The sequence below is a fragment of the Peromyscus leucopus genome, chromosome 2, assembly GCF_004664715.2.
Source record: "Peromyscus leucopus breed LL Stock chromosome 2, UCI_PerLeu_2.1, whole genome shotgun sequence".
Taxonomy (NCBI): domain Eukaryota; kingdom Metazoa; phylum Chordata; class Mammalia; order Rodentia; family Cricetidae; genus Peromyscus; species Peromyscus leucopus.
This window is the reverse complement of record NC_051064.1, coordinates 46,768,702-46,787,855: the sequence shown is the minus strand read 5'-3', so window position 1 is coordinate 46,787,855 and position 19,154 is coordinate 46,768,702. Positions and strand designations below refer to the sequence as shown.

General features: G+C 36.6%; 1 protein-coding gene across 2 annotated transcripts in view; it reads left to right on the top strand.

The window, feature by feature from the left end:
* The window catches only part of Orc3 (origin recognition complex subunit 3), a 67,872-nt gene that overhangs the window by 18,597 nt on the left and 30,121 nt on the right, over positions 1 to 19,154 (top strand). For both annotated transcript variants that reach the window (XM_028872771.2, XM_028872772.2), the window contains exons 5-11: positions 743 to 847; positions 1,801 to 1,949; positions 3,595 to 3,728; positions 5,554 to 5,713; positions 7,485 to 7,598; positions 12,986 to 13,119; positions 13,554 to 13,617. In XM_028872771.2, the coding sequence (XP_028728604.1) occupies positions 743 to 847; positions 1,801 to 1,949; positions 3,595 to 3,728; positions 5,554 to 5,713; positions 7,485 to 7,598; positions 12,986 to 13,119; positions 13,554 to 13,617 (860 nt within the window). The remainder of the gene's footprint in view (positions 1 to 742; positions 848 to 1,800; positions 1,950 to 3,594; positions 3,729 to 5,553; positions 5,714 to 7,484; positions 7,599 to 12,985; positions 13,120 to 13,553; positions 13,618 to 19,154) is intronic.

Below are 19,154 nucleotides of genomic sequence, written 5' to 3'. Positions count from 1 at the left end.
AGAGCCACCAACCAACCTTACCTCACCAGCTCTGCAACTTATAAAATGCCATGACTTCCTGTCTACCCAGACTTTTATTGCCTTGCTGTTCTGTCTTCTCATTGGCTCTTAGCCCAGCTACCTCACTTCCTTGTCACTGCCTGTCTGCACAGACCTCCAGGTCTCTATGGTTGGTACTGGGATTAAAGGCGTGTTTCACTACGCTTGGCTCTGTTGCCTAGTGTGGCCTTGAACACACAGAGACCCTGCCTGCCAAGTGATCGGATGAAGGGTGTGTGCTACCACTGCCTGACTTTTGTGTTTACTTAAAATGGCTTGCTATTTCCTCTGATCTCCAGGCAAACTTTATTTATTAACATACAAATAAAATATCACCATATTTCAGCACAAATAAAATATCACCACAGAGCAGTGTTTAGTTAACAAAGTGCTTACCTCTGGGCAGATAGGGATAGACAGGAACCAACCTTCTTCCAGTAGATCTCACCATCTCCCAGTAAGAATCTAGGTTGAGACCCATGCCTTTACCAACTGGGCCATGGGTTGTTCAGGACTAAACTGTACCACATTTCCTTTAGATCATGTTCTGTGAGTAGAGTAGAGTCCTGTTGCAATTTTCTGGATTTCTATTGCAAATCGTGTTTGTAAACTGTTTTCATTCGATGCTTTCTTTGCTTTTTAAAATACCCTTAATTAAATTATTAATGAAGATGATGACATTATGTTGTTTATTTTCTCATAGGTGTGAATGTCACAGATCATGATTTAATATTCAGAAGTCTAACAGAGACCCTTCAGAATAATGTCACACCATATATAGTCTCATTACAAGCTAAGGATTGTCCAGGTAAAATATAAATGGCATGGTTTCTTGGTGAGATGTTACAAAATTGTGCTCACCTCTACTCTGCCTGGCTCTCACTCTGTGCATGTCTCACTCATTTTTACTCATTGCCATAAATCAATTTATTTTCCCACTTGAAAAGGCCATCAGTGGTTAAAAAAAAACAGTCTGGCAGAGCCAGACTTGAGTCTGTAAAGCCATTAAATGCACACTATCATATTCAGATTTGTTTGCATCTGGACTGATAACAGATTTAATGTACTACTCTTGTGATGAATTAGGAGTTAAGTCTTAAGGATGTCTTTTTTAAATGAGTGTAAAGGAAGATTTATAATCAATAAAATAATTCCTATAACTCTGGATGTTAAGGACCGTGACATTCTTTTGTTGTTCAGAAAGTAAGTACATGATATTCTAAAAATAATTTATGATTTCCTGCTTATATATTTGCTTAGATAATACTTGTAGATAATACACATAAATTTTGATCTGATTTTATTCTGAACTAATGAAATATATTTATTTTATCTTACTTAAAAAGGGTTTCATGTAACCCAGGCTGTCATTGAATTTACTATGTAGCAAAAGATGACCTTGAACTTCTGATGTTCCTGCCTTCTGTTAAGGGATTTCAGGCATGCTTGACCACATTTGTTTTTATTGAGTACTGGCAGTCAACTCTTGGGTTTTGTGCATGCTAGACAAGTACAGTACCAACTGAACGTGTCCAGCCTCTAATAAATTTAAATAATAAGGGAAGGGTACTAATGAGTCATAATATATATATTATATTATATAATATAATTATATATTATATTATATATATATTTTATATATATATGGCATATTTTAACTATATTGATGAAATACAGAAAAAAATATACTCCACTAAAATAATGCCATCAGCTTCTCAGAGGTTTCAGTGAATAAGTTTTCTTGCTTTTTATATTCTGCAGATGTGAAACACTTTTTGCAAAAGTTGACCTCACAGTTGATGGACTGCTGTGTAGATGAAAATTCCAAAGAGGTGAAAAGTGTTAACACCCCCAAAAAGACAAATTATTCAATGGATTCACTTTCTAGTTGGTACAAGACTGTCACACAGGTAAAGGAAACTGAATACTCAGCCAGTTGGCTTGGGATTAGTTGACTTATATGTCACTCTCCTAATAAACAAGTTGGGAAAACAATAATAGCAGTTTTATGGTAGTGATTTCTTCTGAAGCTACTAGAATTTGAAAGTATGTAGTATGTAGATTAATTACTGGCAAGTGCTTGGATTACTAGAGGACATTTTATTTGTGGGAGAACTCCGTGAAATGACAAAAAGAAAACATCCCAAGTTGGTTCTGTTGCAAATTCTATTTCTGTAGTAATGGCTGTAACTTTCTCATAGTACCTCCTAAGTTCAGTATTTGCTTTTGTTTGGTAGACACATATCACCTATCCCTGCTATCAGTTTTGTCCTTGACAAGTAATTCTGTAATTTTTAAATTTTAGTTTGTTCCATGCTCAGAATTCTTGGGAGACATTACTGTAAAAATAAGGTATATGAACAAAACAATACAATAAGTAAAGTATACTCAACAAAATATAAATTTCATTCTACTATGAGCATTTTTTTCATTTTCTATTTTTTTATTAAGAATTTTTTTTCATTCATTTTATATACCAAAGATTCCCCTCTTCCCTCCCCCCTCAGCCTTCCTCTTCAAACCCTACCCCACTCCCACCCACAAGAAGGCAAGGCCTCCCATGGAGAGGCACATCCAGTAGAGGCAAGTCCAATCCCTTCCCCCTGCCTCAAGGCTGCCCGAGATGTCCCATCATAGGTAGAGGGCTCCAAAAAGCCCCCTCAGGCACCAGAGATGGATTCTGATCCTACTGCCAGGGGTCTCCCAAGCAGATCAAGCTACACAACTGTCTTGCCATGCAAATGGCCTAATCCAGTCCCATGTAGGCTCCTCAGCCATTGATCCAACTTTCATGAGTTCCCTCTAGTTTTAAAAGTACTGTAGTGACGTTTTCTAATGTGTTTTGCTGAAGTCATACACGAAGTTCCATGTGTGGAACATAAAGTATTTAATGTAAGGATGCTTATGATAATAATTTGATCCAAAATCTTAGATATATTTAGAAATAAAAGTCATGGCAATTTAAGTCCAGTATCTTTAAGTTCGGTTTGGCCAAATATTTATTGTCCATTTCAAGGTTTAAAATTTGAAATACTACATTCATTGTGCCTTTACATTGATAATAAAATTCACATTAGAGCATTCTCATGTATCAACGGAAAAAAATCAATTATACAGAAGTTTCTTTTTTCTTACGTTTTCAGCAGAAAATTTATTTTATATATGTTATGGGTCTTACTGAACCTTTTTCTTACAGTTACTATGTCTAGAAACAGATTTTGCTAGTAACTGTTGGAATGAGATACTGTTTATTATTTGGGAAAAATAAAAACAGCCACTGTGAAATATAGAAAGAGTGACTTTTGTTTGTTTGTTTGTTTTTTGTTTTTCGAGACAGAGTCTCTCTGTGTAGCTTTGTAGCCTTTCCTGGAACTCACTCTGTAGCCCAGATTGGCCTCGAACTCACAGAGATCCGTCTGCCTCTGCCTCCCAAGTGCTGGGATTAAGGGCATGCATCACCACTGCCTAGCAAGAGTGGCATATTAATAAGTGGCATTATGGTATTGTTTGGCTGATAAGGCTTACTTTTAACTCCTCCATTCCACAATGATTTAGAACACAGACCCAAAAATGACAAGCAAAAAGAGGACTACTTGTCGACAATGGCAGTCTCCTCCTGTTGTGCTTATCTTAAAGAATATGGAGAGCTTCAATACGAAAGTACTCCAAGACTTCATAATTATTAGCAGGTAGATGATGTGTTGTTGACCTTTGTGTTTTCATTTATTATTCCCGAGTGGGTGTATCTAAATACGATGTGCATGTGTTGGTATGTGTGCCGTGGTGTGTGTCCGGAGGCTAGATGGCAGCTGTGAGTGGGCTCTCCTATGATCAAACTCAGGTCCCCGGGTGTGCCTTAGCCACCGAGCCGTCTCATGGGCCCCTGTTTTATTTATTTTCAGTCATGCAGCATTGCCGATTTCCATAAGGCATTTCCAGTATTTGGTTCGGCTTGCCTTTCTCTCCCCATCTTTGAATTCCCATCCCTGTTGAAATGCTTCACCTCCAGTTACTTGGCGTTTTGTATAAATTTTCCTTTTTCTTAAGAAAGCATTACTTTTAACTTAAAAACACAGTGTTCATTTTAAGACTAACTTAATGAAATTCAAAACTAGAATTAGATTTTTTTTCAAAACTGTATGTTCAAAGACCCCTTAGCAAATTATTTCCTTGGTTTTTGGCATAAGGTTGAGAACCCAGACAGATTTAGCCTGTTCCTAGTTAACATGGTAAATAGGTATAAAATGTCATTTATCTTACAAAGATTATCTCCTTAAATGTTTTCAATATGAAAGTATCTTATTTTTATATATTTCCAGTAAGAATTTTTTTAATATCCCGAGTTTTTTTTTTTTTTTTTTTTTTTTTTTTTTTTTTTTGGTTTTTCGAGACAGGGTTTCTCTATGTAGCTTTGCGCCGTTCTGAATCATTGTAGCAGGCTGCTCGAACTCACAGAGATGCTGCTCTGAGTGTATTAAAGCTGCACATAGAGAACTTAGAAAAATTGAAGTAACTAACCCTATTTTAAATTGCCATGACATTCATTCTCATTGTATATTTGTTAGGGTATAGTTAACTTTCTTTTGAATATTCTCTGTGTCAGCTAACATACTAAAATTCATATTTTTAGTGTGGTGTGGTAGGATTTTTGCTCCATTGAACAGTGAGTTGTAGATATATTCATATACCCCCTCCCCAACATTCCCCTGTGCTGGGGATAAAACCGAAGAGTTCATGCATGCTTGTGCAAATTCTCTACCATTGAACTGTATTCTCAAGCTAATGTCCTAAGACTTTTTAAAAAAACTTCTTACCATTCTGTGCAGATGAACAGTGTGGTGTATAACAGTGTTATTTTACTTGAATTTGGTAGTACTGTGGTCCTCAAAAGTAAAGAACTTAGAACAGCTACAAGAGAGTACAGTGCTTTATTCCTGTGAATATAGAAAGAACTTCATACAGCTAACATTGGAAAGCAATAGGAAATAGGAGAGAGCAGGCACAATACAGAGAAATGTGACTTGTAGAACCCCTTATGATAATGCTGTTCCACTCCATAGAAGCTGTTTGTTTCTGTCTTAGTTGTGCTGATATGAAATCCTGTTCAGTGTGTTTAGGATAAAAATAGAAGGAAGGGATATGACTCTTGAAAGATGTCCATCAAAAAGATTACTTACATATGTGTGAAGGTAATGTATGTGTGAAAAAGAAAGGGGAGACTAGTGGAAAACTGAGGAAGACTGGGTGAGGCTCAGAGTTGGTGAGAGTATATTAAATGATAGTTGTCAGTCTAATCTTAGGGATCTCTGGGTTCTTACTTATAAAGGAAAGGATCCATAAAGGATTGATAAAGAGTTAGAATCTAGGAGATGGCTATTTTGTTATTATTTTTACTTTAAAAAGAAAATGAATGATCTAGAAAACTTAATAACAATGTCTTAAAACAATCATTTTGAAGTGTAATACATTGAAATACATTTGCTGAAGAAGCTTTTGTGTCTTTCTAAAAACTAGTCAGCATCTGCATGAGTTTCCACTGATTCTCATTTTTGGAATCGCCACATCTCCTGTCATTATCCATCGACTGCTTCCTCATGCCGTGTCATCTCTGCTGTGTATAGAGCTCTTCCAGTCTTTGTCTTGCAAGGAGCACCTGACAGTGATCCTTGATAAGGTAAAAAGAAAGCGTGTCCACCAGTGCCATGGAGTTATATATAAAAAATGATACCAAGAAATCCCTGTGTCTCTCAGACTTTGTTCAACTTATTTGCAATTCCTTTTTTCTTTTTTGTTTTTTCGAGACAGGGTTTCTCTGTGTAGTTTTGGAGCCCGACCTAGAACTTGCTCTGTAGAGCAGGCTGGCCTCGAACTCACAGAGATCCACCTGCCTCTGCCTCCCGAGTGCTGGGATTAAAGGCATGCGCCACCACCGCCTGGCTTATTTGCAAATTTTAATGCTGTTATTAAATTATGTTTATAGCATAGTCTCTGTATAAAATTGCCTTCTCAAAAAATAAGCTTTATGAGAGTGATCATATGTACATTCTTGCTTTCATTACTTAGTTGAAAAATTAGGCTTTTAAAATTAATTTAAAGGCTTCAGGATACAGCTCATTAATAGAACACTTGTCTGTCCATGTGGAAGGCAAGCCCTGATTTCGGTCGTCTTAGTACTAAAAGGAATAAGTAAAATTTTACATAATGTATGGACGTCAGACCATTACTGGTATGTTTTGACCTTGTATTTTATAAAATGGTTTAAAGGTTTTAGGATTTATTTTTATTTTAATTGTGTGAGTCTTTTGTCCTCATGGATGTATGTGCACAGAAGAGGGTGTTAGATTCCTAGAATCTGTAACTGGGGTTACAGGCGATTGTGAGCCACTGTGTGGGTGTGGAGAATGGAGTCCTGGCCCTGCAGGAGCATCCATCTCTCCAGCCCTGCAGTCGTTGTGTGCACTTTGACAGTGTCACGTTGCTCCTGACAACAGCTGCTAAACTGAGACTTAAACTTCCATGATGTTCCTGTGTTAATAGCAGTATGGTTGGTTAGTATTGACTGCCACAGATTCATAGGGGATCCCATTAAGATGTGTTTCCTGATAGTCTGTAGGTGAGCATGACAACCCTTGTGGTCATCTGCCAACCACTTCCGCACATCTGTCCACAACAGATAGCACTCTAATTTATTGACACGTTGGGAAAAAACCTTCAGTTTGAAATTGATTAATTATAGCCAAATGCAGTTGTCCTTGTGCAACTATACTTTTGGAAAAAATCCTGTTATAACATTTGATTTTCAGATGTAAAGCATTGATGTAGCTCTATGAAACCTAACCAAATAATACAAGTTGCTCTATATTTTTAAAAAGAAAAATAATTTTTGTTCTTTATATGTTGTTCAGTAAGTACATAGCTTGCTACAGTTCACTATTTCAGATCAGTAGGGAGAGAAACAAGTTTTATTTGGTAACAAGAAAGTACATCTTTTTTTTTTTTTTTTTGGTATCTTCTGGTTGTGAAGAAGAGGGTTATTTTGTTAATATGTATTGTTTGAAGATTAGGGATTTAACAGACGTTGATAGACATCTTTGGTCAGAATGTAGTTTGAGGGTGGGAGTGGCGGCGCTTGGGAGGAGAGGCAGCAGGCAGCTCTCTGATTGTTTTTTTCCCCCAACCTGGTATGCATAGCAAATTCAGGACAGCCAGGGCTACCTTGTAAGACCCTCTTCCAAACACACCGGGACTGTCATCCGGACTGCTTTTTGACTCTGAAGTAAAATAAAGTTTACTATTTGTCTGATATTTGACCTAAGAAAATGTGTAGCTACTATTGCTTTCATTTGTTGTGCCGCAGTAGCTTTCTTTGTCTTGTTATTTATTCTTCGTGCTCATGATTAGCACGGATCATGAATGTGTCTGTTTTCTGTCCCTCTGTCTTTCAGCTGCTGCTTACAGCTCAGTTTCCTTTTAAAATCAGTAAAAAGGCATTACAAGTTCTGACCAACATCTTTTTATATCATGATTTCTCAATTCAAAACTTCATAAAAGGACTTAAGGTAAGAAAATACCGATGCGTTTGAAAGTTCACTACCTGATTGATTAGTGTGATGATTAGGACATTTTAGTAGTAAGATCTAGAAAAAGCCAATTCTACTGATTTTTTTCTAGAGTCTACCTTTCCTTTCTTACCTTGCAGTCACTTATAGAAGATAAAATTAGGGTATCAGTAATGGAAAAGAGCTGTTTCCATTAGAGAGTCTTGATCATTGAGGTATGGGCTGGAGGGGAAGTATTTCTTTTTGTTTAGGACTTGATGAAATCTTATAGGCTTGTTACCCAAAGAATGCCATTTATGAGGGTCAAGAAATTTCTGTTATGGGCCATAGAATGAATGTCTTCAGCTTTGTTCTATGTGTGTTTGTGACCTTTGCTATTGACATTTTTCAAGCTCTAAAACCACATTTTTAGCTGGGCAGTGGTGGTACACGCCTTTAATCCCAGCACTTGGAAGGCAGAGGCAAGTGAATCTCAGTGAGTTCCAGGTCAACCTGGTCTACAAAACCAGTTCCAGGACAGCCAGGACTGTTATACAGAGAAAGCCTATCTTGAAAAACCAAAAACAAACAAACAAACAAACAAACAAAAAAAACCACAACAAGAAACACATTTTTAGTTTCTGGTTATAAGGATATAAGTGATATCCTATAGTTTGATATTTAGTGTACATGTGTGTTTGTTAATATTTATTTTTATGCATTGGGAATGCATGCTCAATAAGAGTCATATGAATTGCTGTAGGCTAAGTGTTGATTTTGACATTACAGCATTGGTTTTAACTTAAAAAGGACCCCATTTTTCAGTTTTTTTAAAAGTTACTTTTTCTTGGTAACTCCCTAGTTGTCAAAGTGTACTCACTGTGAGTACATGCTGGCTGTCAGTTTCATTAAGACTTATATACTGTAACCTTCATTGGAAAAGTCTAATATGATCATCTTCATCCTTTTATCCTTAGAAACTCGTAAGTTTTTATTGTTTTGTTTTTAGACAAGGTTTCTCTGTGTAGCCCTGAATAGACTAGGCTGGTATTGAACTCAAGAGATCCACCTGCCTTTGTCTCCAGAGTGCTGGGATTAAAGGCATGCACCACCACCCACTGTTCTTAAGTTATTTTTCATGTGTATTCATTCTGTACATAGTCATAGTTGTTTTGTGGTCTGATATAACCCTTTTTGTTAACTGGCTTTTTAAAAAAGAATTTAAGCCGGGCGTTGGTGGCGCACGCCTTTAATCCCAGCACTCGGGAGGCAGAGCCAGGCGGATCTCTGTGAGTTCGAGGCCAGCCTGGGCTACCAAGTGAGCTCCAGGAAAGGCGCAAAGCTACACAGAGAAACCCTGTCTCGAAAAACCAAAAAAAAAAAAAAAAAAGAATTTAAAAATCAAGACAGCATTTACTAACAATTTATGGAATTAAATGAGAGAATGACCTCTAAAATTTGTTCTGCCATTCATTTTGTTTATTTATGAAATACTAGGCACTTATGGTAAGGAAGGCACTGCTAAGCCCTAGATATACAGAGGGAAAAGAAATCTGTCCTCAAATTGTTCATTGTCCAGCAAAGGAGGCAGAAAAGTAAACCCACAGTTAATGTTTTGAGTAAGCAATGCTATGAAAAAAAACATACTTTGAGGTTTATAGAAGGAAAACAACAATAATTTAAGTTTCAAATCAGTATACTGAAAGAGGTAATACAGATCAGAGCAGAGATAAATGAAATGGAGATTAGAAACTACATGAATGTTTTAGTTAGGGTTCTATTGCTGTGAAGAGACACCATGACCATGGCAACTCTTAGAAAGGAAAACATTTAATTGTGTGGCTTACACTTTCAGAGGTTTAATCTATTATCATCATTGCAGGAAACATGGCATTGTACAGGCAGATATGGTGCTGGAAAAGGAGCTGAGAGGTCTACATCTTGATCCTCAGGCAGACGAGCCTGTGTGTCATACTGGGCGTAGCTTAAGCATAGGAGACCTCAAAGCCGCCCCACAGTGTCACATTTCCTCTAACATGGGCATACCTCCTAATAGTGCCACTCCTTATGGGCCAAGCATTCAGTCACATGAGTCTATGGGGGCCATACCTATTCAAGCCACAATGAAGAAGCAAAAATATAAGACTGATAAGCTTATAGCCAAACTAACTGCCTCAAGAAAAACCCCAAGTTAATGAGAGATGAAAAAGAAATATGATAACACATACCACTGAAATAATTAGAGAAAAATTATAAAAACTTAATTCCAGGGAACAAAAAAATAGTGAAAAAAAAAAGGATAAATTTCTAGAAACATATGAATTAGCAAAAGTAAGCCAAGAGTAATAATTTAACAGCAAAGGAAAGGCTATGACTAGTTATATCTCTGGCCAGATCTTCTGTGTTTTTAAGAATAACTAATGCCACTGTTCCTCAAACTACTCCATAAAAGAAAAGAGGGTCCTTCCAGAGTCATTTAGTAAAGGTGATATAACCCTAACACTGAAACTCGGTAAGTACTCAATTACAACATAAAAAACTACATATTAATTTGTCTGATTAGTACAGATTCAAAGATTATCAGTAAAATACTTGCAAACCAAATTCATTAACACAAAGGTCATCATACACTGATCAAGTTGGTTTCATTCCAAGGATGCAAACATAGGATAATATACGATTCAATGCATACAGTGCAGCACATAAATGGAGTCAGGCAGAAATAATGTGACTGTCTTTATAGACACAGAAGGGGCATCTGACCTGTTGAGATCATTTTGTGTAAAAGCTCTGAAGAGACTAGGAATAGACAAAACATAACACAGCAACCCTGTAGCCAACCAAATATTTTAAAGTTTGTCTATATACCAGAAGATTCTTAGGTCCTGCCAGGCACCTGCAGTCCTGTGGCCTGCTTATAAAATAACCACACTGAGGCTTAATATTAATTATAACTGCTTGGCGATTTGCTCAGGCTTATTGCTGACTAGCTTGTACACTTAAATTAACCCATAATTCTTATCTATGTTTAGCCATGTGGCTTGGTACCTTTTTTTAGTTCTGCCTTCACACCTTGCTTCCTCTGTGTCTGGCTGGCGACTCCTGACTCTGCTCTTCCTCTTCCCAGCATTCTCCTTGCTCTCTCTGCCTATACTTCCTGCCTGGCTACTGGATAATCAGTGTTTTATTAAACCAGTGTACAAAAGCATTATCCTACAGCAGTTCCCCTTTTCTGTTTAATTAAAAAGGAAAGTTTTAACTTTAACATAGTAAAATTACATATAACAAAACAGTAACCAGGTGTCTCCAAGCTGCACACTATGCTGCATGGTGGATATAGCTTTTGCTAGTACAAAAAAAAAAAAAAAAAAAAAAAAAAAAAAAAAATGGTTTCTGGGCTACCTGCTGCTTTAATGGAGGCATAGATCCACTGCTTCCATGGGTTGATGGTACACATGGCCCAGAACTGGAGGTCAGTTACCTCTGCCATGTTGGGAAGCTGAGTTGGGTGGAACCAGCAGCCATGGCCCAGCTAGCTCAGTCAATAGAGTATGGGACTCTTAATCCCAGGGTTCTGGGTTTGAGCCCCATGTTGGGCACCAAGGTGCTATGGGATGCTCTGTATGCTGTGAATGTGTTGCTCTGATTGGTTGATAAATAAAATGCTGATTGGCCCATACCCTGGCAGGAAGTGTAGGTGGGATAAACAGACAAGGAGAATTCTGGGAATAGGAAGACTGAGTGCGCAGATGCCAGCCTGCCCTCCAGGGAACAGCATGTAACGGCACACAGAATATGTGGCAACATGTAGATTAACAGAAATGGGCTGCGTTTTAAGTGTAAGACCTAGTCAGTGGTAGGCCTGAGCTAATGGCTGAGGAGTTTTAATTAATATAAGGTTCTGAGTGGTTATTTTATAAGTGGCTGCGGGGTCTGTGGGCCTGGGCAGGACCACAGAAAACTTCAGCTACATTTGTCTGTAGAAGAGCATGTTAAATCATTAATTTCCTTTGGGGAATAGTATTTTCTACTGACTAGAATATGTTTTCTCCATTATTTAAAGACCTGTCTGTCTAGTAACACAGTGTGCTGGTTAGTTTTTGTCAATTTGATGTAAAGTTACCTGGGAAGAAAGAAACTCAATTGAGGAGATGCCTCTACTACATTGGATACGTCATAGTGGCATTTCCTTGATAGTTGATTAATGTGGGAAAGTCCAGCCAGCTGTGAGTGGTGCCTCTTCTGGGCAGGTCATCCTGCGATTGGGTATTTAGAAAAGTAGCTGAACATGAGCCCAAGCAACCCTGTAAGCCCCGTTTCTCCATGGTTCCTACCTCTGCTTGTGATAGAGTCACTGCCCTGACTTCCCTTAATAATGTTCTGTAGTTGGGATATGGAAGCCAGATAAACCCTTTCTTGCCTAAGTTGCTTTTGGTCATGATGTTTTTGATAGCTAGAGAAAGCAAAGTGGGATACAGGATTATCAGAATAAACAAAATTATTCCTGAGAAGCTTGTTTAAAATTAAAAAAAAAAAACAAACCCAAAATTTGATAATCTTATATTTCTTCCCCAGCTGAGGATGGAACCCAGGGCCTTGTGCTTGCTAGGCAAGCGCTTTACCACTGAGCTAAATCCCCAACCCTTATATTTCATTTTATAAATTACTTTAGAGTTTTTAAGTAAATCACATTAGAATATGGAAAATCATTCCTATGGAGACAACAGTGGTCTATTGTTTGAGCTCTTTAGTAGTGAGTGTATTTTTTTTTAATGGAATAAAACTGAATTTGAAAGTACAGATTTTTGTTGCTCTCATCAGTAGGTACAGCATCTACCACGGCAGCATCATATTTATTTGAACAGATAGATCAGGTAGTATAATTTCAGGTGATGTCTTTTGAGTAATGAGACATCTGTTAGATCTTTAGATCATACACTGGTCTCATCCCTATTACATTTGCAATCATTTTAAGTGGTTTATGCAGTAATATATCCATTTGTGTTGTTTTCTTTTAATATGTATTTCTCAGAGTACTTTTTCTGACCTTGTCCACAGAATTATAGCCTTGAAAATATTAAAGTCTGGAAGTACTTTTGCAATGTTGTGACATAATTTTTTTAAATATTTATTTTTATTTTATGTGTATGGGTGTTTTTCCTACAAGTATGTTTGTGCAAGAAGAGAGTGGCCAGTTCTCTGGAACTGAAGTAACAAATGGTCACTGCCTTCTGGTTGCTGGTAGCCCAACCTCCTTATCTTTGAGAGCAACAAGTGTTCCTAATTACTGAGGCATCTCTCCAGCCCCAACCATAAATACTTTTGCTTTTAAAAAGAGTTAAAATTAAGCAGATAAAGGGCAAAATGTTCACTACCAAACCATAAAAAATTTTTCGTATTTCTTTCAGCTTTCTCTACTAGAACATTTTTATTTGCAACCCCTAAGTGTTCTGTGCTGCGATCTCCCGGAAGCCAAGAGAAGAATAAAATTTTTCTCAGTTAATCAATGTGAAAATGTCCGGCGCCTTCCATCAATTCGGAGGTAAAATGATGAATACATATTTAGTGTATTTTATATTATAGACTAGGATAAATGCTAGCTTCAGTTGGTTTTGAAGTGAGGAATGAAATGATAATTTATTTTGCAGTGTAAAACTATTTTGCTTTTGATGATGGAATTTCTATGTTGGATTTAAAATTTTAACAAAGAAAAATACTTTTACTAATATTGTACATAACTTGTAAGTTCTCTAGAGTTATCTTTTAAAAATAACATTTCCTATTTCTGGGATATGGCCTTTATGACTTCACTAGTTATCATTAAGTTAACTATGAACTGTTGTTGTATTTAATATATTTTTTAAAAGAAATGAAAAAGTATGGAAACAAGTCTAAGTTATTTTTCCTAACATGCTATTCAAATATGTAAATTTGCTTAATATTCCCTTTTTCTGTATGGGGTGATAAAAATTTTAGGTACGTGGAGAAACAAGCTTCAGAAAAGCAAGTTGCACTATTGACCAGTGAGACAGTTTTAAAGGTAGGAATATGTGCGTCTTACTGCCTTGTTCTTCATGCAAAAGAATATACATCCAAACATTGATTAATTTTATAAAATATACCTGTATGTCTTAATAATGGAGGATGAGCTACTGAGTCTTGATAGTCAACTAGGAGTGAGTACTACACATGACAAAATCAAGTGTAAATCAAGCCATGAAGAATTTTTCTCTGATGTTCTATTTTGGAAGCACCTTTATATCAATAGAGATTTGCTGTATTGGTTTTTGTTTTTGTTGTTATTAAATTATTATAGATAAAAGCATGTAGAAGCCAGGCAGCTTAACCATCTACTGCTAAGTGGTTGGAATTGATTTCATTTTATTATATAGTGATAATTTAATACCAGGAAAGAATAACGTTCTTGCATATTTATTAGTTATGAAACGACAAATACTACACGTTTTCCCTTGTATGCGGAATCTAGATTAAAAAAAAACAAACAAAGTAACCATGCAAGTAGAAGAGGACCCATTTAGAGCAGAAAGGGACTAGTGGGGAGATGAATATGATTAAAGATGAATATGACTATGACAGTAAGTATTAAAATGACATTCTAAAGCAAATAATTTTGTAAGTTAATGTATACTAGTGCTATAGTTTGGGTTTCTATTGCTTTGATGAGACACCATTACTAAAAGCAACTTGAGGAGGAAAGGGCTTAATTTGCTTATGAGTCCACATCATATTTCATAATGGAAAAAAAGCAGACAGGAACCTGGAGGCAGGAGCTGATACAGAGGTCATGAAGGAATGCTGCTTCCTGGCTTGCTGAGCCTGCGTTTTTGTAGAACCCAGAAGTACCTGCTCAGGTGTACCACCACCAGTGAGCTATGCCATTCCCCTCCCTCGTCAGTGACTTAATCAAGAAAATGCACTGTAGGTTTGCCCACAGGTCAGTGTGATGGGGCATTTTCTCAATTGTGGTTTCCCTCTTCCAAAATGACTCTCCTGTGTCAAGCTGAAATAAAAATTAGCCAGAACAACTAATAAAGATAAAAATCTTGAGGTCACTATACAATATAGAATCTGCCAATGAAAATTTTTTTATTCCTGAGATAAATAATATGGTATTTAATTTTATAAGGCAACTGTAGCTTCAGGGAAGGCCAATCTTGTGCCTTTAATCTTCAAACTCCTCTTTCCTCTCCCCTGGATACAGCTATTATTACTAGTTTCTTATCTGTCATTCTAGAATCAGAGTCCACATGTAACAGTAATTATATATACTTAGAGAACTCTTCTTTCTTGAAGATAAAATGACATTCCTCAGCACATTATATTTTGCACTTAATCTTATAAATCTATGGTGGTACTAAAGAGGGTGCCATAGTATTCTGTTGAATAAATGGCCCTCCATTTTACTTAGTAAGTTTCTTGCTGATAAGTGTTTAGAAAACTATGTCTCATTTATTTTCATATTACTCATGCTTGTCTAGGAAAAAAGCTAATAGAAAATTGGCAGTAAACTGAAAATGAGCTTAAAGAAGCCCAACTTCTTTGGGTGTAAATTTTACTGATATGTATTGTTTTTACAATTTGACAAAAGATGTTAGATCCTACAGGGCATATAGTCTGTGGAATCGTAAACACTAATTTGTCTATACTGTAAAATCTTCTTTGGACTTTGGATCTGTTTAATTTTACTTCATGGTGCTTTTTTATTTGTAAATTCTTAATAATAATAATAATTATATATATATTTATATGAGTGCTCTGTCTGCATGTATGCCTGCACACCAGAAGAAAGCATTGAATCCCACTTAGATGGCTGTAAGCCACCAGGTGGTTGCCGGGAATTGAACTCAGGACCTCTGGAAGAACACCCGGTGCTCTTAACCTCTGAGCCATCTCTCCAGCCTCATGAAGTTTTAATCTAAAAAACATCTTTAAAATACATTGAGAATGGCTTTTAGTAAATATTATTTCTTTTTCTTTTTAAAAATTTGTTTATTTTTGAGATAGTCTGGCCTCAAATTACCTGCATAACAGAATAATCTCTGTAACCCTTTTAGTGCAGTGTAGGAAGTTCTTGGAACCAGTGAAGGTGATTGTACTAGAAGAAGAAATGTCAGAATAAGTGAGGCTAAGTGTTCTAAGATTAGGAACAACTCTCTGCTGAGTCAACTGTTGCTAGCTATGTTCTTGCTGGAACATTCCTAGTGTATTGTCAAAAGTCAAGAATACTTGTTACAGTACTCTTGAGTCACTGGTATAACAGAAGAACCTGTCTAATATAGTACAGAAATAGCACGTTTATCTGTTTCAGGGACTCTTTGTGTATTTCCTAGGCATTTCTTTATGTTGTATTCTTGTTTCACTACCTTCTGTGTATTTTTTTTCTTTGCTATATTCATTTTAGCACTGCATATTTTGTCCTTTAAGGACTTATTTTCTCTAGACTTCATACACTTAGAAATATGAAGAAGTGCATAGACTTTGTACTCTTACCCTTAAGTTATAGGCTACTTATTGAAGTCATACAAAAGATGTCTATAGAAATAATTAGTATGCCTGTATTTTTAATTTAGAATAAAAATATCTGTGAATATTTTAATCTTTTTCTAAAAACACAGTCATTCAGCAAAATTCTCCTGTTGGTAATCTTGCATTCCATCTTGAACTCCAGCTACTCATTAGCTGCAGTTCCTTAAGAAAAAGACTTACTAATTTAAGCTTTAATTTCCTTATGCATAAAATGGAATGATTCCTAGTGTGATTTCTGCTTAGCTTATTCAGCAAGTAAAGATGAGATAAAAAATATAGCAATGTTTTTATAATTGCAAATCATTACATGTTTTTCACTACCATAAAATTTGATCTCAGTTTTAAGTGCATAGATTTATGTGTTTTGTGTATCATAATATATACTATCTTTATATAACAATGCGTAATACTCAGTTACTTAGTTATATATAGACATGCCTAACTTCTGGATGCTCCAGAGGAGGTTGAGACAGGGTTTTTCTGTGTATTTCTGACTGTCCTAGAACTCTGTATACCAGGCTGGGCTCAAACTCACAGAGATCCTCCTGCCTCTGCCTCCCAAGTGCTGGGGTTAAATGTATGCACCACCACTGCCTGGCTTTATAATCAAGTTTCTAAGAGGTAGAAAATAAAATATACTCCAGAGAAAATTTCAGCATTCCTGACTATTTCTGTCTTAAAATCTGTTTTGCTTTCTACCCTGATATACTTAACAATCAGTCGTTGTCAGACTTCAGTTTGCCTCAGAATCACCAGTATTTCTCTGATGACTAGAGTTGTGTGCATTGTCTCTTCGTGGTCATAAGACAGATTAAAAACAATCTGTGTGGATGAAGTGTCACAGAGGAGTGACCTGGTGTTAAAGGCTTGCAGTCAGGGCTCAGGCTGCAGCCCAGTAGGCACAGTGCTGCCTCGCATGCCCAGGTCTGTGCTTCATTCCTCCTGATCGCATAAACCACGTTTCACGGCCATCCTGGGCCATATAGGGAATTTAAGACCAGCCTGGGTTACGTAAGGCCCTGTCTCAAAAATAATCATTCAGTCAGTAGTCACAATTAGTAAATGATGGATCTGCCATAATATCCAGACCTGACTTCAAAATTCTATATCCTTTGTAGAATACTTTATTGAAAGTGCAAGGAAGGAAAAGATGCCTAAGGTTCTTTCATAGTGTTTGAGAACTCAGAAATGAGCTTTTCAAATACTTTGGCAAGTTGGTTCTGAAGGTAGTTTGTGGGTATCTTAGGAAACTGCTTCCTATGAGGTAGCTGTAACCTTTACATTCAGGTAGCCCTGTCAAGCTGCCTGGGTGTCCTGCCCAACCATGCATCCCTGCTCTAACTGAAGAAAAATGGGAATAATACCCCCAATTTGCCTCCAAATACATAGTTTTGTTATTATATATTTATGTAGACATTTATATACATACTTTAAGTAACATTTAAAAATAAAGTTCTTTTTTTGTTTGTTTGTTTTTGGAGACAGGCTTTCTCTGTGTAGCTTTGTGCCTTCCCTGGAACTCACTCTGTAACCCAGGCTGGAGTGCTGGGATTAAAGGCTAAAAATAAAGTTCTATCATCATAGCTTAAGGGTAGGTTCATTATAATACTGTGGACAATATAGTCTGTATTATTACTAATATTTTGTCATTTATATTTATCCTTTCATGTCATAATCAGTTTCCATTAGTAGTCTCAACATATTTTATGAATTACTAACCCTACATAGTTTTAAGAAAATTAATGTATTTGTATTCAAATTATCTTTAAATCTGTTTGGCGTAGTTTGACCCCTCATAGATTATATTTGAGCTATGCAGAAAACTTACTAGTCTGGCATGATAATGTTTCAGTATTTCTATGCCTATTTGCCCAACCAAATCCACTGAGAATAAAAAAATGAAGCTTAAACTTATGTAAGTTGTAGTAAATGACTGTTAGTAAGAAGACCTAAATCAGCAATTTCATTTTACAGATTGTGGTGGTTTGAATAAGTATGGCTCCCATAGGCTCATCTATTTGAATGTTTGGTCACCAGGGAGTAGCACTATTTGAAAGAATTATTTGGTGTGGCTTTGTTGGAAGAAGTGTGTCACTAGAGGGTGTGGAGGGTGGGCTTTGAGGTTTCCAAAAGCCCAAACCAGGCCCAGTGGCTCTCTCTTTCTGCTGCCTGCTGATCTGGATGTGGAATTCTCAGCTACTTCTCCAGCACCATGTCTGCCTGTGTGCTGCCGTGCTCACCACCATGATGGAAATGGACTAAACCTCTGAAACTGTAAGCCAGCCCCCATTCAATGCTTTCTTTTATAGAGAAGAGTCGTCATGGTCATGGTGTCTCCTCACAGCAATAGAACACTGACTAAGACAGATGAACTCTAGTAAAGACATAAAGAAAGGTATAGAGAGCGGTCATTTAGGAAGTAGAGGGAGAGAATTGAAGACAACATATGCAAAAACCCCAAAACACTCTTGTCACATTTGAGAATTGGCAGGCAGGCTATTTTGTATTTTCTCTGATTATTTCATAGCAAAGAAATATTTTTTTACCCCTTTATCTCAAAATTCAGCATGAATCCTAAGTGGACTTCGTGTTTCAACAACAGAGGAGTGACATCTTTGAGGAAAATAGTGGATATTCTTAGCCAAGGTATATTTGGGTTGAATCATCCTGAACAGTTATGAAATATACTGACAACTGTGACTAGTATATAAAAAAAAGATGCCCAAGAACAAGAAAGGTGATTATAAGTATTTTCAAAGAAATTAGAGAAGACAAATTCCAAGAGAACACAAACAGCTAAGTGAAATAAGAAATTTAAATTCAAGATATGAAGAATTCAATAAAGAGATAAAAATACTAATGGAAAAACAAATGGAAATACTGGAAATGGAAAACACTGTAAGTCTAATAAAAAAGGCCAAGCACCTAGAAAATCTCATCAATAAAGTAGATCAAGAATAGACGGCATATTTGAACTTGAAGAGAAGGTGTAAGAGGAGTGAGAACTTTCCAACAAAAACAAAGATAATA